The sequence below is a fragment of the Lytechinus pictus genome, chromosome 1, assembly GCF_037042905.1.
Source record: "Lytechinus pictus isolate F3 Inbred chromosome 1, Lp3.0, whole genome shotgun sequence".
Classification (NCBI taxonomy): domain Eukaryota; kingdom Metazoa; phylum Echinodermata; class Echinoidea; order Temnopleuroida; family Toxopneustidae; genus Lytechinus; species Lytechinus pictus.
Window position 1 is genome coordinate 43,417,999 of NC_087245.1, and position 26,901 is coordinate 43,444,899.

General features: G+C 37.1%; 1 protein-coding gene across 2 annotated transcripts in view; it reads right to left on the minus strand.

Moving 5' to 3' along the window:
- Positions 1-25,754, minus strand: part of LOC129267782 (tudor domain-containing protein 7A-like) — a 31,588-nt gene extending 5,834 nt beyond the window's left edge. Inside the window, exons 1-11 of one of the 2 annotated variants that reach the window (XM_064103701.1) lie at positions 25,597-25,754; positions 21,816-21,921; positions 20,774-20,873; positions 19,592-19,945; positions 18,099-18,252; positions 12,784-12,902; positions 11,774-11,910; positions 10,110-10,220; positions 6,571-6,678; positions 1,615-1,732; positions 115-273 (exon numbers count right to left, since the gene is read on the minus strand). In XM_064103701.1, coding sequence (XP_063959771.1) covers positions 115-273; positions 1,615-1,732; positions 6,571-6,678; positions 10,110-10,220; positions 11,774-11,910; positions 12,784-12,902; positions 18,099-18,252; positions 19,592-19,945; positions 20,774-20,873; positions 21,816-21,921; positions 25,597-25,753 — 1,623 coding nt within the window. In that variant the 5' untranslated portion in view covers position 25,754. The remainder of the gene's footprint in view (positions 1-114; positions 274-1,614; positions 1,733-6,570; positions 6,679-10,109; positions 10,221-11,773; positions 11,911-12,783; positions 12,903-18,098; positions 18,253-19,591; positions 19,946-20,773; positions 20,874-21,815; positions 21,922-25,596) is intronic. The other variant, XM_064103705.1, reaches the window with a different exon arrangement.
- Between the last annotated feature and the right edge of the window lie 1,147 nt (positions 25,755-26,901).

Genomic DNA, 26,901 nt, shown 5'->3' on the forward strand with positions numbered 1-26,901 from the left:
TACGCTCTAAACTGCATCGGCTGTGTCGATTAAGGGGTTCTCGGTTCTCAACTAGGAAGCTTAGTGCAATTCAAACTCTCACTTATCTCATCGTGAAACACCCCCATTACCTACCTCCTGGTTGTCAACGGCAACAACCTTTACCCTGAGCCACCCATCATCCATTTGAGCAGCATAAAGACCGTCGACAGTAGGCGAATCACTCAATCTGAGATTGGGATCGTCTGCTTCATAGAACTCTCTCATATCATCTTCCAGAGTACATAGCTTATCCTGATAAGGAAAGGGAAAATTGATGGTGAATGCTTAGAGGGGAAGGGTGAAAATATCTTCCAATATTAAACAAAAAAAAACTTTGGTGACTTGTTTCTAATGGCACAGCCTTTTTATTTTTTCGATCAGGTGTTTCATAATGAAATACATAAAACAGCTGTTTTCCACTCATGGTGCAAGCTCAGTAGGGGAGATGTGACCCGGCCATAAAGTGAAAACTGGGATGTATTTACAAGTAAAAAGCATACACTGAATTTTATCCATTGTGTGAAAAAGTAGTGGCCACAGTAGTTGTATTTCATCAAAATCCTGTTTACAATTAACAAAACTTACATCACGCAGTACTCCTGCTAAAAGAGGATACGAAGTAAAATCAGACAAAAATAAGCAGCACTGTAACTCACTTTTTCAAAAAAAAAAAAAAAAAAAAATGTGAAGGTGTGCTGAAAAAAAGATGAATCTAGATAGAGTTATGTCAGAAGTATCAACCCATTTTACCTAGAAATTGTTTTTTTAACACTAAAAGGAGGGCCATTATGCCCCCCCCCCCATCACGCAATATTTCCAAAATGAAATAAGAGAGTGCTGCAAAATTTTATGACTTTTTTCTTTGAAGTCTCGTGTAACCTTTGAGACCAAATTCGCGACATACGGGTATACATGTAGCATCGCGACGCCACGTGACTTTTTAAGAGACAATGTCATGCCGAAATTGGCTCATTTTCATACTTTGTGTATAAAGTCTATGGGAGATGATATTCATAAAAGGGTGATTATTTTTCATTCTAATTGGTCTGCTTACTTAATATAAGAAATTAAAAAAAACAAAGAAATACATATGGAAAAAATTCACTTTCAAAATTTTTCTTTGTGGAAATCTTTAAATTAGATTAAAAAGATGACATCTGGAAAAAAGAAGAAGAAAATCTGAAGTGAAATTGGGTGTTAAATATGCAAATAATGTTTTTCACGAATATTTATTCATAATATATAAAAAATAATCATTTTCAGAATTTATTTTTGTACTGGCTTATAGTTATGTGGAAAAGAATGTGCGTGCCAAATTTTGGCGCGATCACGCGAATGCCGGCCGAGATCAGAAGGGGGGGGGGAGCCATCATGGCCCCCCCAGTCCTCAATACATCTCAAATAGCCCAGTCCTTTTAGGGTTAATGAATAAGAAGACTATTTTTAGACAATATGAGGTTGCCACAGACCATATTTCCAAAACACAGCATTTTCTGGAGCTGTGCTCAAAAGTTTTATATTTGAGATGGTTTTTTTGTCATCCCAGAAACTAAATGCCCATTATCATTACTATTATCATTATATGATACTTACAGCATATTCATCCCCCATGATGACACAATAGAAATCCACTACACTTATGATATATGATACATAAACTTCCCATAGACAGTCTTCCTCGGGAATGACTATATCAGGCACTGTTGGGGGTCTGCAAAAAAGAGAAAATGTTTGATAATTAACAAGAGCGTCGCTAAGGTGAGCACATAATACCCCCGCCTGCAACGTGAAAAATTGAGTTATTGGTCAAGCAAGAAAAGTGGAAGGTGGCGACTTCACATTTGACCTTCTAGCCTCAAAATCAATAGATTTGCTGAGATCTATGCCAGTATCAGAGACCAAATTAAGTGAGCCTAGGCTAAGTTAAACTGAAGTTATGTAAGTCTTCAGAAGGGCAAGATGAAAACATGTCAGTGTGACCTTGACCTTTGGACCTCAAAATCAGTAGGCTTCCTGGGATCCATGCTATATCATACACACCAAATTATATGAGCCTAGGTTAAGTTAAACTAAAGTTATCACGTTTACAAGGACTGCAAAAGGGTAAGATGAAAACATGTCAGTGTGACCTTGACCTTTTGACCTAACAAGTGGAATGCCTCTGGCCGTCTCACCTGCATCACGCGATTCAATATAGCAGCAGTGCTGATTTTGAAAACTACTATAACTCGCACAAGATGTTCAGTGATACTTGGTTACTCTTATTTCCACGTTTTATGAACTAGACCAATACACTTATAGAGATATGATGGCAATTCAACAAATACCCCCAACGTGGCCAAAGTTCTTTGACCTTACATGACCTTTGACCTTGATCATGTGACCTGAAACTCGCACAGGATGTTCAGTGATACTTGATTACTATTATGTCCAAGTTTTATGAACTAGACCAACACACTTTCAAATTTATGGCTGTAATTCAACAAATACCCCAATTTGGCCAAAGTTCATTGACCCTAAATGACCTTTGACCTTGATCATGTGACCTGAAACTTGCACAGGATATTCAGTAATACTTTATTACTATTATGTCCAAGTTTCATGAATCAGATCCATAAACTTTCAAAGTTATGATGGTAATTCAACAGATACCCCCAATTCGGCCAAAGTTCATTGACCCTAAATGACCTTTGACCTTGGTCATGTGATGTGAAACTCAAGCAGGATGTTCAGTGATACTTGATTAACCTTATGTATAAGTTTCATGAACTAGGTCCATATATTTTCTAAGTTATGACTTTTCAAAAACTTAACCTTAGGTTAAGATTTTGATGTTGATTCCCCCAACATGGTCTAAGTTCATTGACCCTAAATGACCTTTGACCTTGGTCATGTGACATGAAACTCAGGCAGGATGTTCAGTAATACTTGATTAACCTTATGGCCAAGTTTCATGAACTAGGTCCATATACTTTCTAAGTTATGCTGTCATTTCAAAAACTTAACCTCAGGTTAAGATTTGGTGTTGACGCCGCCGCCGCCGTCGGAAAAGCGGCGCCTATAGTCTCACTCTGCTATGCAGGTGAGACCAAAATTAAAAGGCTTCCTGGGATCCATGCTAGTATTATACACACTAAATTATATGAGCCTAGGTTAAGTTAAACTAAAGTTATCGCGTTTACAAGGACTCCAGAAGGGTAAGATAAAGACATGTCACTGTGACCTTGACCCTTGACGTAAAAATCAATAGGCTTCCTGGAATCCATGCTAGTATCATACACACCAAATTATATGAGCCTAGGTTAAGTTAAACTGAAGTTATCGCATTTACAAGGACTGCAACTTGACCTTAGGACCTCAAAATCAATAGGCTTCCTGGGATCCATGCTAGTATGATACACACCAAATTATATAAGCCTAGGTTAAGTTAAAATGAAGTTATGGCGTTTACAAGGACTGCAGAAGGGTAAGATGAAAATATGTCACTGTGACCTTGACAATTGACCTTTTGACCTCAAATCAATAGGCTTCCTAGGATCCATGCTAGTATAATACACACCAAATTATACACTGCATGAGCCTAGGTTAAGTTAAACTGAAGTTATTGAGTTAACAAAGACTTCAGAAGGGTAAGATGAAAACGTCACTGTGACCTTGACCTTTGACCTCAAAATCAATAGACTTCCTGGGATACATGCTAGTATCATAAACACCAAATTATGAGCCTAGGTTGAGTTAAACTTAAGTTATCGCGATAAAAAGGACTGCAGAAGGGTAATATGTCACTGTGACCTTGACCTTTTGACCTCAAAATCAATAGGCTTCCTGCGATCCATGCTAGTATCATACAAATCAAATTACATGTATATGAGCCTAGGTTAAGTCAAACTAAAGTCATCGCGATTATAAGGTAAAGTTAATGTTTATGAGTGCAATGGACAGAATACTTCATTCGGTGAAAGATGACATGAATGATCATTTCATCTTTCACCTCATGAAGTATTCTGTCCATTGCACTCATAGACATTATTTGTATATTATTATCTCGATAAGTGGATAATGTACACATTGACCCGGGGGGGGGGGGGGATACTGTTATGACTACCCAGCCCAAGACATCGTCTTGTGGATCTACTGCCCACATCATTTCTAATATAACAATATATATATTGTATTTACAAATCTATTGAAGAAAACTTATTTACAATATAGTTACAAAGATCTTCATGAAAGGGTATGTAACTTACATAAAACGACACAACACAGGGTCACAATACAACACGTCACATCACAACTAACCTACACGTACAGCACAAGACAGCACAGAACCAAACAGTACAAGACAACACAAGACGTCGTCTCTCTGAAAAGACACCAGCATCCTGATGTTAACAAAATTGAAATAATGGGTGCCGATAGATCACGGGATTAAAAGGGTATAACTCCCCCTGGGATATTCCAATTTGATTACGAGGCTAATATACCCTTTCAGATAGACTGGGATCCTCATAAGACAGGACAGACTCAATGTTCACTATCATCTTTACAACATCAACAATATTGCAACACATTCCTCAATTGCAACTGTATAATTTCTATATGATTCTTAACTCATCCCAGCTGCTCATACTCCGTCCCTGTAATGGCTAGGTCACACCCAACGGCCGGCGGCACCACGGCGAGCCGAAATCAGCCGTTTTATGTATTACTATATATGAATTACTATGCGCTCCACCCAAATGTAGCTGACACCAGTGTCGGCCGCACAGAAGCGTTGTTAGTGTAACAGAACACTAACAGTAGGGCCAGTCACATCTTTCATGGGCGACCACCACCTATACGCATTGTTTTCACTAACAGAGCACTAACAGGAGGCCTATCGGTATCGATAAACTCACAGAAGCTTAGCCGAATTCCTAATAATCTAACAATAAAAGGCCCAGCAGAAGCTAACAGTGGCGCTAATGTTAATACAAATCGCTAACAGTGCCAAGGGCACCAGTAGTGACGATGTTAGTGAATAATTTCTCCCTTTAAAACTTGTCTCCCTTTCTTATACCAAGTAATTTAAAATAGACCTCGACTGAATTAAAGGGGTATTCCGGGCCCACATAACAATATATGAATAAATGGAGTAAAATTAGATGAGCAAATTGCTGAAAATTTAATCAAAATCTGATAAAAAAATAAAATTCTTGAATATTAATTTAACACTGTATTTTGCAAATGATATTACTGAGCAGCATGTGGCCATGAATATGCGATAAATGGAACGATGATGCCATATCCTCTAGCTCTTTCCCCTTTTTCTGATTTTATTGAAATGAACTCGTAATTGTCTCAAATGTGTGTATGTCACCCGAGTCACAAAATGATGATCTTTGAAGCAATATTCTGGGTGGACAAAATTTAAATAAACCTAATTTTGTATGATACAACAGACCTCATTGCATATTCCTGAAGACATGAATATAAATTTCACCAAAATAGGGCCTAATGCAAAATTTCAAGATAGCATAATTTTTGTATTCATTTTCAATTTTTATCAATTTGTCAGTGTTTTGTTTGTCTCACTTCACTGTTCAAACCGTATTATTTTCTTCAGCCTGGATTACCCCTTTAAAAATGGGTATATAGCGGGGGATGTTGATTAGTGCCAAGATATGATCCTTTTCATCAAGATTTTTTTCTTCCAAGATATATCATTTATTTAAGTGTTTGAAAACATTTTAAAGAATAGACTACATTAGAAAGAAGAACAATAGCTGATAAAATTTATCGTATGATAATCATAATTGGCAAAGACACATGTACTCTATCATGAGCATGATGAGTGAAGTCTGTGAAGAGCATTTTCAAACAAAAGAAACTGATGAAAAGTGGGATTGCATTTTCTTTTGGTACAGAACCTCCATCGTAATATCATGATAGGCTAATTTTCTTGATCTTTTTAAAGCTTGTTCAATATTCAAAAAATTAAATTAGTAAATATATATTTACTACTTGCAGTCATTTTATGTTTAAAATGTAATAAGCAAATTTTTATAGGCCTATGTAATAATAAATTACATTCCTTTACCCTTTCCTAGTCAAGATTTTAAACTTGTAGGATGAGCAAATAATCGTAACTAAATCTTAAGTTAAATCTAGATCACTACTCACAAATTATAGATTTTGCCTAACTCAAATCCCCTAACACTTGCACCTAACGGCGCCCTAACAGTGCTTTCTGTGCGATCATTCTATGTTGTTAGTAGCTGATTTGTTAATGAATAATGATATACATATTGTGATGTCAAGCGTTGATCCCAGATGTAAATAATGCATTACTTTGACATTAGCCATCGCGGCAAGATTACTGGTTGCAACAGGGCCCTTTGTTAGCGCAATGTTAAGCTAACAGCATTTCTGTGTGGCTGTGTGACTAAAGGATCCCTTTTTGTTCGTCGAGGTAGGGGGCAATCTGCCGCCCCATCCCAAGTACATGTACATTATTAAATCATAAAACATTGCTTTTTGTTATTGTCAACAATTGCCATACTCTAATACCTGTTTGAGTTTAAAGATGTGACATTGCGCCTTTCTTTGCCAGAGAGTGGTGACTGTGAGATCTCCACCTTCAAATTAGGGTAGAGGATCTGATCATTCCCAACGACACTGAACAAAAGAGAAATACAGAAAATAAGTTTTAAGAATTTGAAGTGGATAAGTCAAGGCACACAATAAAAATCAATCATACAATAGACTGAACATTAAATACTGAAAAAAAACTGTACTGTATGTACGTATGTATATATATATATATATATATATATACATTATTCAATCTTTTGATTTTTTTATAAAGAATTCATCAAGGACATTCTTAAGACCATTATGGCACCGAGACAGTATAAAATCAATTCAATTTATTCAGTAAAACAGAAAATTAATCAGTTATTCGTGATTTTTAGCAGAAAGCTATATATCAATTGATATAGTGCATAAAATAATGATTTTGATGATTGATCATGTATTGAACATTTTTGAAACTGCATCTGTAGGTGTTTCAAATCTAGTATTCCAAAGTCTGTAAGTCTCTATTGTAACAGCAATAGAACAATTCAAGCAAATTAACAGATTTGAAAATGAATTTCGACCGCATAATTCGAAAATTATAGCAAAGATAATGAAAAGGTTAGGAGGAAGTCTGCTGATTAGCAAGCAGTCTGATCATCAACAAAAATTGATTTGAATAAAAAGATAAAAATCCAACAAGCATAACACTGAAAACTTCATCAAAATCAGATGCAAAATAAGAAATTTTAATATTTTGCTTACTTTAACGGTCATAACCATATTTACATACTGGTTTTAAGCACATGAGAGGACTGATGACATCACTCACTGTTTCTTTTGTATTTTATTACATGAAATACGAAATAATCTAATTTTCTCTTAATTGCCCTGTGAAATAAAGTTTTATTCCTCCATGAACATGCGGTATCACCATTGTTTTAACATTTAATAGTTCAGACAAGTTGTTCCTTATTGTCAAATCTGCAAAAATTGAAAAACAAAAGAAATAGTGAGGGACATCATCAGCTCTCTCATTGGATGTCACTGAGTTGTGCATATCACTGTTTTGTGAAGTAGAAGTAGAAGAGAAACTTTAAATTGTTGTAACTTCTTATTTTACATCCGATTTTGATTAAACTTTCAGCATTATGCTTGTTTCATTTTTTCTCTATTGATTAAACTCAGCATTGTTCAGGGGGGACTTGAACTTTAACAACGAAAGAAGAAATTCTTGAAAATAAAAAGAGGCACAGATGATAGGCCTACATGAAATATGTTCTGATTTGATTGGTTCATTTTATATGTAAATCATACTCATTGAATTTAAAGCATGCATTTCAAATTGCATAAACAGAACAAAAATCATGTTAAGCTTTCTGAGAATGGTGAATTTAGAAACCACGACAATGATCAATTTCAAAGAGAGGGAAGAAATTAGAAACTGTAAAAAAAATTATTTTTTCAATCCTGACACTCACTACCTCAGTAATAATTGGTAATTAATTTCCTATACCAAGTATATAAAAATAGAACATGGGCACAAGGACGTAAATAATAATCTCAAGAGCATGTCCGTGGAATTATATTATTAATTTTTGGTTTGTATGTGTCCCTTTTCTTACGGGGTGGAGGGGGGGGGGGTGGGTCAGGAAGAGAAAGCAAAAGTTTATGTTATGCATGCAGCACTGTTAGTTTAAAAACACACAAAAATATCACTACAAATGAAAATACAGAGTTTAAAAAATAACATTAGAGCATTCCCCCTGTTTCTAATGAACTCATCATCATGCTCTTGCTATTTCTACTATTTGTCTTCTCTCTTCATACTCATAAAAACTGCATTTTTTGCAGGCTTAAATCTAGATATAATAGTCTGTTATGAAGTAAAATGCATTGGACAATTCATTCATGGAACCTAGTTATGGAGTATTTTGCAACCTGAGGAGGAATTCTGAAAAAGCTACTTGTCAGAGATTTTCAGTGATAAATTTCAAAAGTTCCTGAACTTTTTGCATTTAATTGGCTGAAAACAAAACTAAAATCAATTAACTAATTAAAACTCACTGATTCATGAAAAGATTGTTATAGAAGTATAACTGGATAATGTAATGACTCAGTAGAAGCATAGAAGTCAAGTCAAATGTGACTCGTGTTGGGCACTAAATAGGGGGAACGTTTCATGAACATTTTTATCTGACAAGTTGTCAGATGAAACTTTCCTGGATTTTGATTGGCCAAGAAGCACAGTTCCTATGGTAACTGTTGGATAAAATGTCCGATAAGTCCTTTCATGACACGCTCCCCAGGGCTTGAGCCCGTTTTGGGAAATAATAATCATCTGCCCATCAATCCAAATAAAAAAATGTCGTATTTTACTTTGCATAATTTTCTATAGGGCTGGAGAAGGGTCTAATATATCTTTAACCCTATCTAGGCCGGGGTATTTTGGGAGTTCATATGGGGGGGGGGGGCGGCCCCCCTTGAGATCTCGGCCGTCGACCGCGCCGAAAATTGGCACGCGGGTTGTCTGGGACATAATCTACAAAATTGTATAGTAATCTATTTCATGCGAATTGCTATTAAGCGATTATGCTAGTTTTTGCGTAATTAGTATGCAAAATCATACTTCTTCCTCTAACTCCAAAAATAAAGCTCCAAATGTTCTAATTTTTGGTATAGAAACTCTTTGTGGTGTTCTTAGCAAGTGTACATGAACAAAATTGCGATATCAAATCATTTTCGTATGTATTATATTGTTTTTTTTCAATTTCTTAAGTATTTCTTTGTTTTTCATTGTTTTTTCAATGAAATTTGTTGGGGTCTCTTCTGAGATCATAAAAAGCATAAAATTAATACATTTAGACCAGTAAAACTAAAAATAATCATACATTTAAGATATTTGGTTGAAAAACAATTTGCATTGACTTTGTACACAAAATCACGTTTTTTGAGCAATTTTTGGTCTGACATGCACTTACATAATGTTGCATAATTTCGGAACCACATACCCGAGTGACGCAAAATTGGTCTCAAAAGTTGTGCAAGACTTGAAAGTAAAAAGTCAGCAAGCGGCGCGGTAAAAAAATATCGCTCGGCGGAAATATTGCGCGAATCGTTGAGGGGGGCCTCCGAGGCCCCCCCCCCCCTGGCCTAGATAGGGTTAAATCATTTCCAAACCAGTTCTTGCCCCATGCAAAGAATTAATATAACAATAACAACTATACAAGTGACTTATAATGTGCCAAATCCACTCTGTAGAGTGCTCAAGGAGCAAAAAGAAATTATGAAGTAAAAAGAAACTTTTAAGAACATTTTTGAAAGACCCAACAGAGATACAATTTTTGATGTCTTCAGGAAGTCTAGAGTATGGGGCATGCATGAGCAAAGGATCTTTTCCCCAAGTTCTTGAAACTGTTGGAACCACATGCAAATGAGCAAACATACATGTATATAGTGATGTAAAGTGAAAATAGTGAAAAAAATTAGTGAGAGGTGAGAGGAAAGCTCTTGGGCATGCATAAAACAAGCACCTATCAGTGACCCGATGACTCTTCCCTTTAATTTTAGTGCGGAGGTCAACAGAAGGGGCTTTAGAATCCTTTACTCTCAGGTTAAGGTAAAGAATGGGATCACTCTGACACCTGTGCATTGGGATGAATGTAGAGAGGGGGGGAGAAAGGAGTTATCAACATGTTTTACATTAACTCCATTAGGATACTTAAGCATTGTTCAGGCATGGCATGACAACACTCAACAAGGAAATTCAGCAACAATTTGTGTATAAGATCTATGTAGCTTGGTGCTTATTGCAAGTTGGGATAACATCTGAATGTCTCGTTACTGAGTGAACACCATTGGTGATGGATAATGCCATCCATTGTGAGTAGTGACAATGTCTGAAAGCACCCGTAATTTGAGTGTGACCAAAGAAATTTGGATAAAATCAGAGAGTTTGAATGTTATCTAACTATCTTGCTACCATGTCTGAACGAAGCTTGAGTGGATTTCAGTAAGCAGAAAAGTGAGAGAAACAAGTCCCTGAAAAACTGAAAAATACAAAGCTATGCTATAGATGCAAGCACATTCATATACCACCACTTCAAACTGTGAAACTAGTATAAGAAACCCACCTGCCATATCTGGTTCGCATTCACAGACAAGGATTATGATGTCATTGGATGAAGATGAAATACAATTAAGTGATTAGTCACACATGTATATCATTCCAACAAGGATACTATAATGTAAACATTGTAAATGTTTTCTTGCCCTTCAATGAAACAGAATAAAGTGAAACAGGAGAACGAATTGATATTAAGTAAACAGATGCAAGGCTTAGATGTATTCGCGGTAATAAGACAATGGAATACACTGGGTATAATATTAAACATCAACATGAATTATACCTTACTTCAATTAATGGAGAGACCCTGGCAACTGGATGATATTATAGCAAGGGTTAGTGTTATTGGTAGTGGACAAGGGCCCCCATTTAGTGCTGTTCTTTATGGATCAAAGAAGAGCATGCAGAATTGCAGAATGAAAAAAAAATGAATGGACTTATATTATACTTCATTTTATTCAATCCATTCATTCAATTATTTTCAATTCAATTTTTTATTTAATTCACTTTTTTTTCTGGGGGTAGGGGCAGGATGGGGTATTAAAGATTATTTAAGTAGTTGTTTGACTATGTATGCATCAACTACAGTAGAGAACTTAGGTCGGTCGATGGCCCTCTGTCTCCTATTCATACTCCTACATAGCCAGTGATGTGTAGAATTTTTGCAGTGTCAGCTTTAAAACAAGGGGATGAATTGCCACTTATAATCAGACAGTCTCCATCAGCAGTTTTCAGAAAGGCATTAAAACCCATCTACTTCGTAGTATAGTATTTAAAAGATAATATAATTACATTTAATTAATTGTAAATGCTTTGGGCCTAATGGGAAAAGTGCAGTACAAGTTTAAAAAACTCCCACATTTAATTTCTGAATGAGCATGTATAAACAAATTAACAGAAAATATTTCATACAACATATTCCATTCATATTATTAATTAATACCAAGATGTAAACTATGAACACCAAACAGGTAAATATGATATTAACTGGAATAATAAAATAATCCAAGACAGAGAAATTATTTGGATTCATCAGCACCACCATCCATCGTCATGTTATTGCATGCTTACCCGATTTCCTCAGCAGTCCATAAACTAAGCCTTGAGAGTTTGTGGATGAGATCATCTTCCATAGTTGATTGGAATTCCTCCTTGTAGAGCTTCTTCAGCCCACTCAGCCACAGCCCTCCAGTCTTTTCTGCCAATGTCTTAAAAAAGAATCACATGAAAATTGTAAGAACTTCGATTTTTACGTTACACAATGAGCAACGAATATGGCATTTTACTCATAGGTATGAAAATAGCATTTCTGCCATCTAAAAATGTCTCATGAAATGAAAATTACCATAGAATTGAAAACATATATCCTTATCATTAGTTTTGATGAATCCCCATAAGTGGATGTCACTTTTTTAAATTTCATTATGAGATTATACATGTGTGCCTGAAAATGGTTGTGATGTGAATAAAATAAAACAAAAAATGTGTTAAATTGGATGAATTTACAGATTTTACAGAAAAATAGAATATCTAAGGGAGAATTTCAGGGGCGAAATTGCTCCGAGCTCCTGTGTAATTTTTCCTGTTGTGAATTTTGTTTTATTTGAAGAAATCCCCTTCTCAAGTATGGAATGTGCTGACTATTGCAAGATATAACCTTTTATCTGCAGCTTCCTAATATCCACTTTGCTAAATTTGCAATATAAGTGCTCAACTTTAGGGTTATTTTAAAATTATAATACAAAACATTGCCAAGAGAGGGCAATAGATGCCTTGCCGCATTGGAACTTTTTTAACTGCTCAAGGAATGGCAAAAATGTGCATTCTAATAGCTGGCAAAGACATCAAATAACCACTAAATTTTGGTACAAGTGGCATGTTAGAGTATACTTCAGAATAAACTCACATTACTGACCCTTTGTCAAAGTTTTGGAAGGGTTTTAACATATTGGCTTCAGATGCACAATCTCATTCATAACATAACTTATAATCTAAAAATGTAATTTGTTAGAAGCAATTTATCTGATCATGGCTAAAAAAATAAATAAAAGGAAACCATCACAATAAAGGAAGAAACTGACCTCATTGACCCAGCTAACAATCTTGTCATCTACAGGAGGAGGCTGGTGTGGTTGCTGAGGGGGCACCTTAGGCAGCTCTTCTCTGACATACTGATTGTTATTACTCTCCTCCGTCACAGCTAATGAAAGAAAAAAAATGGTTTTGTTTGAATCATCCCTTCTTTCTACTCAATACTTAACTCAGAAAACAAGTCTTAGGACTCAATTCAAAGCATTAGTAGACCTAAACTTATTTTTTGCCAAATGAAGGTACCAGTATATTTGATCATTTGAGCCCACACCATACAAATCTCAGAATGCATAAAAGATTCACAGGAACCACATGAAACTTCTTTGGTAAGGGGGGGGGGGGACCATATTATGGTGCCAAACAATCTGAGCAAGTACTCCCCAAGAACATCCCATTTAATTAAACGCCCTGCTGACAAAGTCATAAAGTTAAAATATTATTTTACAATAAAAGTTTAAAGGAAAAGCAAAACATTTACATTTTATTCTTCAATTTGTTAAAACATATTTTAATATGACAAGATCAGTTCCAACATTTTTCTGCCATGGTCCTTGTACATGTAAAAGGGGGAGGGGATATTAACGAGTGGAGCGCCTCTGGCAGTCTTACCTGCATCACGGGATTCAATATAGCAGCAGTGCTGACTTTGAAAACTACAATAAAATAATTACTCACAAAAAACACAGTTCATATAATGATACAATACTACGTTCATTGACAATAAATGATATTTGACCTTGATCATGCCACCCAAGACTTGTCAGTGATACTTGATTACCCCTATATCCACATTTTCTATAAACTTTGAAAGTTATGACAGCAATCTAACAATTACCTCCAAAATGGCCAAAGTTCATTGACCTTAAATGACCTTTGACTTTGGTCATGTGACCTCAAACTCGCATGAAATGTTTAGTGATACTTGATTACTCTTATGTCCAAGTTTTATGAACTACAGTGCATCCCCCCAAACATATACACTTTTGAAATGGCTGCAAAATAAAAAAATATATCACTTTGGGGGGAAAGACTTTCATAAATGGAAAGCCAATAAAGTCAACTTTCAAATGACACCAAAAAGTTGGAAAACTATTCATGCTTGAGTGAGCACTGCCCATTGAAACAAAGGGTATGAAAATTAGGCTGGGCTGGAATTTCTTTCAGGTTTGTTTGGAACTTGCAAAGTTTTATTATGAATTAATGATCAATTGTGATCAGTTTGTTGTTTGAGAAAATTTCATGCATTATTAAATCGAAGTTTCCTGCAGGAGTGATCATGAATTGCAAGGTTTGTGCAGCATTTTGACTTTATCATGTGGATCTCAGCAATGTGTTCATGAGAGTCAGGAGAATAGGGGGTAAGATAAGACTTAAGTAGGTGAAGTACGTTGATGGGATAAAGGTCAACAGAACAATTAGCAACCCCTCCCCCCCCCCCCCATTTCTCTCCTGAGAGACTAAGCTCGGCTAGGCTGGGCAGGAATTAGCCTTACAGTTTTTTGAGTGGTTAGTCCATAGAGCTATTACAAAAGGAGAACCATCTTCCAATTCCTCTGTTAATCCTTTGTTATCGCTTCCTTCAGGCGAAGGAACAATATCTAACATCAATCGGCGAGCCCGCCAGGCGAAAGTTAGAGCCCGCTTACATAACGCGATAAGCCCGCTCGTAAAATCTGAGGTCAGAGATTTTTTGAAGGTCCCTGCGAGGCACCGCCGTAAACGACGTTCTCCCACATAACTTCTCTTCGAGCTCAGTTTTTTTTCAAAATCGAAACACGACTTGCTGTACTTCCAACATCCATATCTCTTCGTACGGATTCCTGATGTACGTCTTTTATGTATGGTCGAACTTCTGAGATGATCCCCTTTGCATACATACCAAATATGTTACAATCTCATTCGACTCAACAAAATTACAAACGGAGAAAGTTGGAGATTGGTCATTTTAGGTATGTCTGTCTTTCTTCCGTAGTTAAATCTTTCCCTGCTCGTACCTCTTTAGAAATTATAATAACGTGAAAAAGCATACTTTGAGCTTAATTTTTATGCAAAGATCATTTGCGTGATTACAATGGCCTTGAAAATATAACGACGAATCTGCGGGGCATTTTTACGTCGATTGATGCATCGTCGAGTATCTTCCGGTGCCCCACGTACTCCTATTTGTGTAAGTTGAAGGTGACTGTGATGCTTGAACTCCGAGCTCGCGCGCTCAGCTCATTCACACAGTACAGGCCTCAGCTCCGGGCCGTTTCGGAAAAATACAAGGATTGACGCACTTGAAGAGATAGATCTAGACCTAACTTTTATGATATTTCGTTGATTATGATCTGTAAATTTTATTTATATTAATATTACCCATTTGGTCCGAATGACGGCGTTTTAAATTGCATTTGATCAACTTTCCCAATCAGTTTTAGGGCTGATTTACGGGCGGCATGCGCCTGTAAGTGTGAAAGTGCCGTGATGGACCACCCTGCTGTGAGGGGATTAGCGGTGCCGCGCATGGGGCAAAGCGTTCGAGAGAGTCAGTCCTCCTTCTGTAATAGCTCTATGGTTAGTCCTTTGGAACTTGCAAAGCTAAGGGTGTTATGCTAAATTAATGAGTGAGATAAGTTTTGGTTTCTTAGGCAAATTTCATGAGTTACTAAATTGAAATTTGACGCATGAATGAACAGGAATTGTAATTTTAGTGTAGCATATTCATCTTGTGGACCTCAGTAGTGTGTTTGTGAGAGTCAGAGTAATGTGATGGTACCTGTTACAAGCAAGAGGGCGGGATATGGTAAGACTTGGTTAAAAGGGTATTCCTCTTCTTTTTCTCCTTTTACAAATTAAAAGTCATATGTACCCCCCCTCCACCTCCATATCCCAGGCTCTCTCACTTCCTGGATTGTAGCCTATTCAAAACATAACTGCCAAGTGACCAGTGGCTGATGGTCAGGTTTTTTTTTATTGAATGATTACAAAGAAATGGACTGATTATGATGATTTATGAAATAATTTATTGAAAAAATGAATGTTTGATTGATCACATTGCACATTGAATGAGTTGATTTATTGATAAATTGATTAAACGATTGATAGGAAAAAAAGTTGATGCCCCAATTCAGAATTTATCATTAAATCAACATTCTGCTCTGTACTGCTTCACGCGTACATGACAATAGCAATCAGTCTCTCAACAGGAGGGGAGGGCGGGAGAGAGGGGGGGGGGCTAAAATGTTCATTTGACCCATCAACCTACTTCTTCCACTTAAGTCCTATCTCACCCCCTATTCTCCCTACTCCCACGAACACATTGCTGAGATCCACATGATAAAGTTAAAATGCTGCCCAAAAAGTGTAATTTGTGTTCACTCATGCATTAAAGTTCAATTTAAGAATTTATGAAATTCGCTTAAACAACCAAAACTGGTCACGGTTGATCATTAATTTATCACAACGCCCCTTACTTTGCAAGTTCCAAATGATTTGCCTCTCAAAAACCGACATAAATTGGAAGGCTAATTCCGGCCCAGCCTAATTTTCATACCCTTTGTTTCAGTGGGCAGTGCTCGCTCAAGCATGAATAGTTTTCCAGCTTTTTGGTGTCATTTGAAAGTGGACTTTATTGGCTTCCATATACATACTGTATGCAAGTGTTTTCCCCCCCAAAGTGATATATTTTTTATTAGGCAGCCATTTCAAAAGTGCATAGTTTTTTGGGGGATGCACTGTAGATCCATACACTTTCAGAGTTATGATGGTTATTCTACAGAAACCCCAACATGGCCAAAGTCCATTGGCCTTTGACCTTGGTCATGTGACCTGAAACTCGCACAAGATGTTCAGTGATACTTGATTACTTTCATGTGCAAGTTCAGATCCATAAACGTTCAAAGTTATAATGGTAATTCAACAAATAACCCCAACATGGCCAAAAATCATTGACCTTTGACATTGGTCATGTGACCTGAAACTCGCACAGGATGTTCAGTGATACCTGATTACTCTTATGTCCAAGATTTATGACTTAGACCAATACACTTACAGAGTTATGATAGTAATTCAACAAATACCCCAAACATGGCCAAAGTTCATTGACCTTAAATGACCTTGACCTTGGTCATGTGACCTGAAACTTGCACAGGATGTTCAGTGATACTTGATTACTCTTATGTCCAAGTTTTTTTAATCAGATCCATAAACTTTCGAAGTTATGATGGTAATTCAACAAATACCCCCAACTTGGCAAAAGTTCATTGACCTTGGTCATGTGACCTGAAACTCCCACAGGATGTTCACTGATACTTGATTATTCTTATGTCCAAGTTATATGAATCAGATCCATAAACATTCAAAGTTATGATTGTAATTCAGCAAATACCCCCAAATTGGTCAAAGTTCATTGACCCTAAATGACCTTTGACCTTGGTCATGTGACTTGAAACTCAGGCAGGATGTTCAGTAATACTTGATTACCCATATGGCCAAGTTTCATGAACTAGGTCCATATACTTTCAAAGTTATGACGAAATCTTAAAAACTTAACCTTAGGTTAAGATTTGATGTTGACGCCGCCGTCGGAAAAGCGGGGCCTGTAGTATCACACTGCTATGCAGGTGAGACAAAACCTACAAACTATAAATGCTTACTGAATTGGTGGTATGTTCCTTCCTTTAAGTCCCGAGGATTACATATCCTCTAAAAACTATAAAGGTGGACTCTCAATGATGTGCAGCAAAAATGTAGGCCTCCATCCTTTACCAGATCTTCCACCTAAACTTTTCAAAACTTTCTCATAATCCTATCAGATTGTCACTCTCAGATGAATTCATGAACTAAACTTATCACTCATTTATCTATTCGACAAAAAAATTATGCACACATGAGCAAAGTTTGTAGTATATTCCTCAAATGGTTCCCCATTATCACAAGAACGTGATATTTAAATTTATGTATAAATAACCTCTAATCTTGACACCCTCAAAACAAATCGGATCAATATCAATCCTATGTGCCTACTCGGATGAAATTTTAAGTAGATCTATTCAATACTTCAGAACAAGATAAAAACTTGTGGTCTTTGATCTTGAAACCCACTAACTGTTCAGATTACTCTGACACAAGCATACCTGGACCAAAATTTGAAGTATATCAGTTAACAGATTATTTATTTATCGTCAGAACGAAAATGGAATGGATGAACAGACATCCCCAAAATATGCTGTTTGGCCAATCACCTATGTTTGGTGGAGCGGAGCCATTAAAACAATTGTAAACTTAAGTCTGTTATTTCTAAAAATCATGCCATGTTTCTTACGGTAGTCACTGTCTGATCTGCTTCTTTCTTCATGAGATGAAGGCTCGGGTGAATCTTCACCAGCACTCCCAGTACTGTGAACCTGTCTCCTGAATCTTGGTGGTAACTCATACGAACTGGAGTGTTGGTGTTGATGATGATGATGTGTCTTTGGCTACAGTAATTCAACAAAAAACGGAGAGAATTAGTATCATAGGAGATAAGAAATGAGGTATAAATGATCTTAAAATGTATTCAAAATGCATTCACATCTGTTTTAAACCATATAATTCAAACATAGCTCATGCAATACATGTATCTGCATCGAGTCAAAAAGAAAAAATATAATTTAGGAACACTTAAAAATATTCCAACTACATTAATATCACCAAAAAAAATGGGGGAACAAATCTGATAAACACTGTGTATAACAAGGCAAAAGCCATTTTGTGTCTCGCCCACTTATTAAAATAACCAGAAATATTGTGATTTGCGAGGGCATGCAACAGAATTGTATCGAAACTTCGTTGTGAAATGACTGGGATGGAATATCACTTGTCATAAGAGCCTTGCACGTAAACTTTAATGTTGACCTGAAAACGACCTTTGACCTTACCATGTGACCTCCGACTGTAGCATAACATGCAGGTCCCCCAAGTCCATCTACCAAGTTTGGTTGAAAAGTGACTTACGGTTGTGGAGTTAGGTGTCATAAGAGAGTCTTGCGTGTAAACTTTAACGTTGACCTGAAAATGACCTTTGACCTTACCATGTGACCTCCGACTGCAGCATAACATGCAGGTCCCCCAAGTCCATCTACCATCCAAGTTTGGTTGAAAAGCGACTTACGGTTGTGGAGTTATGTGTCATTAGGTTTGTGACGGACGGACGACATTTGGATCCCTAAGTCTCGCCTTCTCCTCCGGTGGGCGAGACAAAAATGTAAACTTCCACAATTTCATTTATCAAGAGTTTAACTTATCCACTGAAAAGTAGCAATTCAATCACATCTATCAATATTAATCATGTAATAATAATATGTTCCATTTGTATAGCACAGCTACTATATTTGCATACTCTACTGCCCTTGATACTTGGTATCATATCATTACCCTGGCTGTAGCTGAGCTACCGCATAGGCGCTAAAGCATTCAAGAAATAAATCCTACCGGGTACCCATTCACCTCACGTGGGTCGAGTGCAGCACAGTGTGGGCAAATTACTTGCTGAACGAAAACACGCCATGGCTAGTATTCGAACCCACATCCCTCTGATTGAAAGACAAGAGTCGTAACCACTAGACCACGACACCCCCCCCCCCCCCAAGTACAAGTGAAGTGACGCTTGCCCAGTTCCACTCTGCCTGAAGGAACGTCGGTGACTGCCTATGTCCCAGGAGATGCGATAGGCGAAAGTACATGTAAGTAAGTACAAGTGAAATGAAGAATTTAAATGATGTAGATTTAAAATACACCCAAAAGTATTAATTAATGTAGAAAGTACATGTACTTCACCTCTTGATTACGCCTCTGAGAGTTTGCAGAAGATCTATTTCCAGAATTCTGAGGATTTGAGTTCCAGACTTCACCACCCCCGCCACTGCGTTGAGTCCTCTGATGAGGACCACTGCGAGGACGATCATTCTTTGAGGCGATATCATTTCTCTGATAGGTACCACTATGAGGACCAGTGTTTCGTTGATAAGGACCACTGGAAGGCCCTGGAGCATTCCTTCCTGGAGGATAATTGGTGAACTTCTTTGGTGGATACTGCTGTTGCGAGTGAAAACCGGGCTTGGGGCGGGGTGGAGGTCTGTAAGATCGGTTACCAGATCGACCAGAATATTTGGGCAGACGTGCAGGCTTGCTCTGTGTATTTTAAACAAAATGCAATCGATTTTGAGCAAATTACAGGTATGTGCCCTGTTATATTAGGGAAAAAAAATTGATGACATTTACACATGTACTTAAATTCAAGTCCCCAAGTGCTAGATAGTTCAGTTCATGGATAACTTTAATCTGAACTGTGACACTGCATTGATCACATGATCTTGGTTGGAACAATGTACCTATCATCAAAACAACTTCCAAGATATATCAATCAACTGATGTTTGTTCTTCTGTGTGTATTACAAGATTCATGACTTGAATGTCTCAAGGGCAGTATCAAAGTATGCTTTAACAAAAAACAACAACCAAAAAAAAAAAAAACTTTTCAAAAGTAGCCTAGGTTTAGGAATGAGTACCTACATGTAGTATCTAAGGAGCAACAAAATTTAATCCATCTGAGGTACGGGTACAGTTAACACAAAATGTGTTGTAGAATCAATTACTGCACATGTATAGTTTGTTACAAAAATAAGCTTGTACTTGCTTTTTGAATATCAATTTCACTGTGATGGGCAAAATATCAAATTCAGAGAACATTTCATCTAAGATACAAGACTGTCAAGGAAATGCAAACAAATTTTTACCAAATTTAGTTAAGTGGTGCATCTGTTTCAGTTGTCACTTCTCCCATTAGCAACTTAGGTGAAGTGAAAACTCAGATTGTCCCTCATTCTTGATTTAAGTGAAAACAAAAACTACATTGGTGATACAAGTTCCCTGATTCATATACAATGAAATATTGAAGGATTTACTTTATTCAAAGAGGACAGTAATCAGAAACCTTCGCAAACAGTAATGCATAATCACCTTCTTCTTTGTAGCCTTCTGTTTTTTGACTAGGCGATCCACATGCTTGGTTTCCTCATTTGCTACACCCATACAAACAGTATTGCCAGTCGATGGGTCTCTGAATGGAATAAGACAAAAACATGAGATGTGACAAGAGGGTCAATGTCACAAACGGGGTCCTGTTTCAAAAAAACTATTTTAATGTGATAACAGGTTTACTATCAGCCAATCAAATTGAATGATTTCAGTAGCTTTTCACTGCAATTGCAACTTTGTTAATAACATAAGTTTAATGAAACAGGCTCCATGATCTGAAACATTAAACATTGATTGATGGCCATCTCAATCTTACTGGACCTCATGGCTTTTATCCAGTAACTTGAAAATAAATCTTCACTATCCTATTTTTGTACCAGGGAAAAAAATTCGCAGGACAATTTCGCCCCTGAAATGCTCAGAAAGAGCCCTGGAAAGTGAAGGAGCCACTAAAATCCTCATTCACTGCAACTGTGGGCAGGACATAGAAGAATGTAAACAGGGGCACACTTTGGCCCGAATTCACAAAGGTGGTTTTTTAAACCATTAGTTGAACCCATGGTTTATGCAGATTTCCTGTAAAAATTATGCTTATATACCAAGTATATCAATAAACGTCCAATGCTGATGCGCGCTTTTGTCACAGTGCGCCAAATTGACGCCTGTTACAATGGTTATCCACACAATTTTATTCATGTGTCCACTGTTTTGAATTAATGAGTCCAATTTTCAAACAGTGGACTCATGAATAAAATAGCATTCTTGACCATGGCAACAGGCGTCAATTTGGAGCACTGTGACAAAAGCGCGCATTAGCATTGTACTTTTTTTTAATATACGCGGTAAATAAGCGTAGTTTTATACAGGAAATCTGTATTAAACCATGAGTTCAAGCGATGGTTTTAAAAAACACTTTTGTAAATTTGGACCTTTACATGTATATCTGATCATATACAGTGTAGGTGAGGTACATTTTCAAATAGTGAATATTATTCCTAGGAATACATGTACTTGCTCAACCCACCTCTTTATTTGACAGACTGTCGGCATGGTACGTAGATAGGCCTCCAGATTCTTAAAGCCATTTTCTCGATATGGGATATCTTGACCCAGGAGATCTTTGAACTCATCTATAAAAAAGAGAAAGGAAGATGCAGAGCAGTGCAAAAATTTGTGCACACAAGAGGATCATAAAATACATCTATTGACTTGGTCATCTATTGACTATTGACGTATTGACTTTAAAATGCAAGCCCCCCCCCCCTCAAAATGATAATTTGAATAAAGAAAATGTAAATGAGCAAAATACTGACAACTTTACAACAACAAAAAACAAGTGGAGCACCTCTGGCAGTCTCACCTGCATTATGCGATTCAATATAGCAGCAGTGCTGACTTTGAATTATAAAATAATTATTCACAAAAAACACTATTCATATAACAATGACACAATACTACGTTCATTGACCCTATGATATTTGACCTTGATTATGTGACCTAAGGCTTGTCAGTAATACTTTATTACCCCTATGTCCACATTATATAAACTATATCCCTAAACTTCTAAAGTTATGATGACAGTTCCACAAATACCCCCAACATTACCAAAGTTTGTTGACCCTAAATTACCTTTGACCTTGGTCATGTGACCTGAAACTCACACAGGATGTTCAAGGGTACTTGATTGCTCTTTTGTCCAAGTTACATGAATTAGATCCATAAAATTTGAAAGCTATGATGACAATTCCTCAAATAAGCCCAACATAGCCAAAGTTTGTTGACCCTATAAAGTGACCTTTGACCTTAATCATGTGACCTGAAACTCAGGCAGTATCTTCAGTGATACACTATTACCCTTATGTCTGAGTTTTATGAACTAGGTCCATATAATTTCGAAGTTATGCCAACATTTCAAAAAGTTAACATTGGTTAAGATTTTGATATTGATTCCCCCAACATGGTCTAAGTTCATTGACCTTAAATGACCGTTGACCTTGGTCATCTGACCTGAAACTCGGGCAGAATGTTCAGTAATACTTGATTACTCTTATGTAAAAGTTTCATGAACTAGGTCCATATACTTTTTAAGTTATGATGACATTTCAAAAACTTAACCTTGGTTAAGATTTCAATGTTGACGACGACGCCGCCGCCGTCGTCGCCACCGCCGCCGGAAAAGCGGTGCCTATAGTCTCGCTCTGCTATGCAGGCGAGACAAAAAAAAAAAAAAATGATCTCGTGCATTTTTTGAGCTGCACGTTAAAAGGTAGTTAGAAAATAGTATTCTAGTGTTTTTCTCGTTGGTTTCATGCCAATACCTATCAGGGTTTTTGATTCCCAAGCAAAAAACTAAAAACGACGTCATCCAGAGCTGTTGAATATTTACGTTTCTGACGATCTTTTCCATCACGTGGTTACGATTCCTCATAAATATTAATGAATCAGTAGCATGGCGCGACGCGTGACTTTTACGTCTAGTCTCAAATACAGTCGTTTTATTGAGAATATTTAGAGAAATACCCTCGCTGCCACGTAAAGTGAGGAAAATCAATCGAATTGAAAAAATAAGACTGGATATTAGTCTAAATTATTTATGAATGGAATTTTCCACAACATGTGAGGGTGCCATGAGCCTATAATTACATCAGGAGGGCTAAAGATATTCGTTCGACCCAACCCATTCGAATTTTTAAAATTTGATATTGCTGATTGACAAAAGTGTATGAATATGATTCAAAATCTAACACTGATTCTAGAAATGGTAACTACTGAACTTCCTTTGCCCAAATTGGGAAGATATATCAATGATTTGGAACTATTTTTTGACTGGCGGATGAATTGGGGCTATTTTACTGTTTCAGTTGATGAATTTGATCCCATCATAGTTATCTTCATAAATGGCGATTTATTTTTAAAATGAGCTGGCTACGATACCCTTCTCTGGTCAGATATGGAATGTCAGATATATATCCTATCCAAAGGTAGTAAACATTCAACCCTCTAATTTCACATTTATTTTTTATGAATTTTTATGAAAGTGCCATTTTAACACACAAGTCTATGGGGAATGTTTTACGCGCGTGAGACCTGAGAGATCACATGGCACATGTGGCATGGCATGCAGCATTCATATGTCTCGACCCCCAAGGCCATCGAGAGACCCAGGGAATTCCCCTGATTGCCACAGGAACTTAAAGCTTATTCGATGGGCTTCAACATTCTATTTGAAGAAATAAAATTCAGAGAGGATGAGAGAGCATGAGAGAGATGGGGGGGGGGGACGATGTGGCGGGTGGAGAAAAAGATCAGGGATTTAAATTGCTGATAATACACAAGAAAACTGTTAAACTAAAAAGCTATTTTTAAGTTAATTTGTTCTTTTACTTAGCTCTAAATTAGATATAATTGTTATTTGTTTAGGCCTATTTTTATTACTTTTTCTACTTGCCTTTATCAAAGATTTTTCCACTGTTGCTTTTACTCTGCTTGACTCATCATTTATATTTATTTATTTAATTTTTTTTTTGGGGGGGGTAGTTGTTACCTAGAAATTGAAGTACGCAAACATGGGTGTCTCCTGCACAATAAACCTTGACCAACTCCACCATTGCCATTGGACAATTTAGCTGCTTCTTTAGTTGACTCATAAAATAAATAATATTTTCTGTCGAGATGAAAACCAGAGCTGTCTAAGTTGTAGAGGATAGAATATGCTTTCAGTGTCAAGAATAGTCCTAGTCAAGAAGACACTGAAATCCTTACAGTATACCACAGCAGGCAGGCATGGTCACTAAAATTTAATACGCGATTATAAATAATTATTAGTATATACTAATTATTCATAATCACGTATTAAATTTTAGTATTTGTGAAATATCAATTTTTATCTTTAAATTGTTCTTCAAAACGGCATCGCTAGTCGGAGGTACGTCATCACGAAGCGGTTCAAGTGTCAGGTCTATTGTCTTTGCTTTGTTGACAAACGGATCGAGGGAGATCGGGTCTAGTAAGAAACGTCTCATTTTTACCATTTATAGTGAAATAATTTTTATCCCTTTATACGCATTGGGTGCCTGAAGGTTCATAGATAAAAAAAATTTGACAATACAAACCGATTTCACCCTTTAACTATGGATTTCCTAGGGAAATCCATCTTTGTGTAGATGTGTCTCTTATACTATGGACGGGATTCAAGACTCCATGATGAAGAAATATATGTCAAAATATTTAAAAAAAAAACATCATCATGGAGTCCTCAAGACTATGTATTGGTGAGTGGAGCCAAATGCAGTTCAGCGGAACAACCAAAATACAGAGACTGAAGCTTTTTGGTCTAGGAGTAAGGTAAGAAATTAAGCTTTTCTTCTTTTCAATGCCTTTTCTTCGTAATCGTATACCGTAGGCCCTACTATAAATATAATTTTTACAATAAATTTGCATTCTTTCCCACCTTTGCCACTCAGAGTATCAGAGCGAGTTCACCACCTTGATGTTCGGGTAGGTGGAGCGGTAGTGAAGTGGAGTGTTAGTGTAGCGTTAGTGGAGTGTTAGTGTAGCGTTAGTGAAGTGGAGTGGAGCCTGCAAGTTGAGGTATCGCTTCCCAAGAAGACCCAGCCAGCGGAGCCACCGTTTACGCAGCTCAGCCGCACCGGGCCGCCGGAGCGGAGGCAGATAGACAGACCATTTTCGACCTCGCGCTCATCACCTCTGGAGTCGGGCATGGACCATGGTACAAACATACAACGTAAACAGATGAAGAATACCGGCATTTGGAAACAATTTGTGAAACAGACAGTTCTACTTACAGTTGAGCTTCTGCAAGGGTACTCCACCTTTGCTAGAAATGAGAACAGATCTCAGAACTTTTTCGATGAAGCTTTCCTTTTCACTTTTCTTGTCAGACATATTGATGAACGTCAATACACCTGTGCTGCGCTGGCGCTGCGCGCGCAGCACGTCCATCGCAGAGTGGTCCATCCGACCCCATATCCATCACTCGTACACTGTACAGTATATATATATCGTCAGTCGTTATCGTGAAACGGAGGCAAACAGTCCAAAAAATAATAGTGGGCCAATGTAATTACCGTACTTAATTCAATTCAATTGTTTTATTTTCCACTTTCAATTTCATATTCATAATTATTCAAATTCAAATTTTTTTACTTCACTTCCATCAAACAAAAACAAATTGTATACCATATATAAACAATATTTGTATCCGTTGCAAAAGAAAAATTAATAATACATATGTTGTGAAAGAAACACTTAGACAATTTGGGCAACACATTGTAGGTTTTAAATATGTCTACTATTTTTCAATATAAATTAAATTAAGATGGAAATGAAGGGACCCACTAAAAAGCAATGCTTGTACAATGTGGGCCCCTCAAAAAATAGATAACACAACAAATAACAAAATAACAAAGTACAAATACAGATATATGTAATCAATATGAGAAAAAAAAATAATGAGAGAGAAATAATACTCACAAAATAAATACGAAGTTATCAAAAAATATAGTTAGATATAGGACAAAACAACCCGTCCTAAAATATATCCACCCTTCCCTACCCCACCCCCCCCCCCCAGAAAAAAGAGAAGAAAAAAAAAGGGAGAATGCCCTGAGAAAATACATGGGTGCTGCTGACCGTAGGAACAACACATGCCATCGTGGACTCAAGCAAACTGGATTCAATGATGTGTATAAAAGGAGAAAAAATATATAAAATAACCTGGAAAGAATATATGATACAATTGACATATGATTATGATACAATTGACATAGTAACATATAATCACATTCAGGGGCGGATCCAGCCTTCGTCAATATTGGGGGGGGGGCCGGGGTGGGCCCGGAATTTTTTGTCAACCATATTTTCCCCGATCGGCCGCTCAAAGAAGATTTTTGGTTTCTTTGAAGGGGTATAGTCCTAATACTAATAGTCAGTGGCGTAGACAGGTACGTACACCTGGGGGGGATGACTGGGCTGCCAACGCTAATGACGGCGCGAAGCGCCCGAGCGAGGGAGCGAAGCGACCGAGCGGGGGGAGGGTGTGGGAGGGGGGTGTCCCCCCTCCCACGGTAGGGAGCTTTTGCAATTTTGAA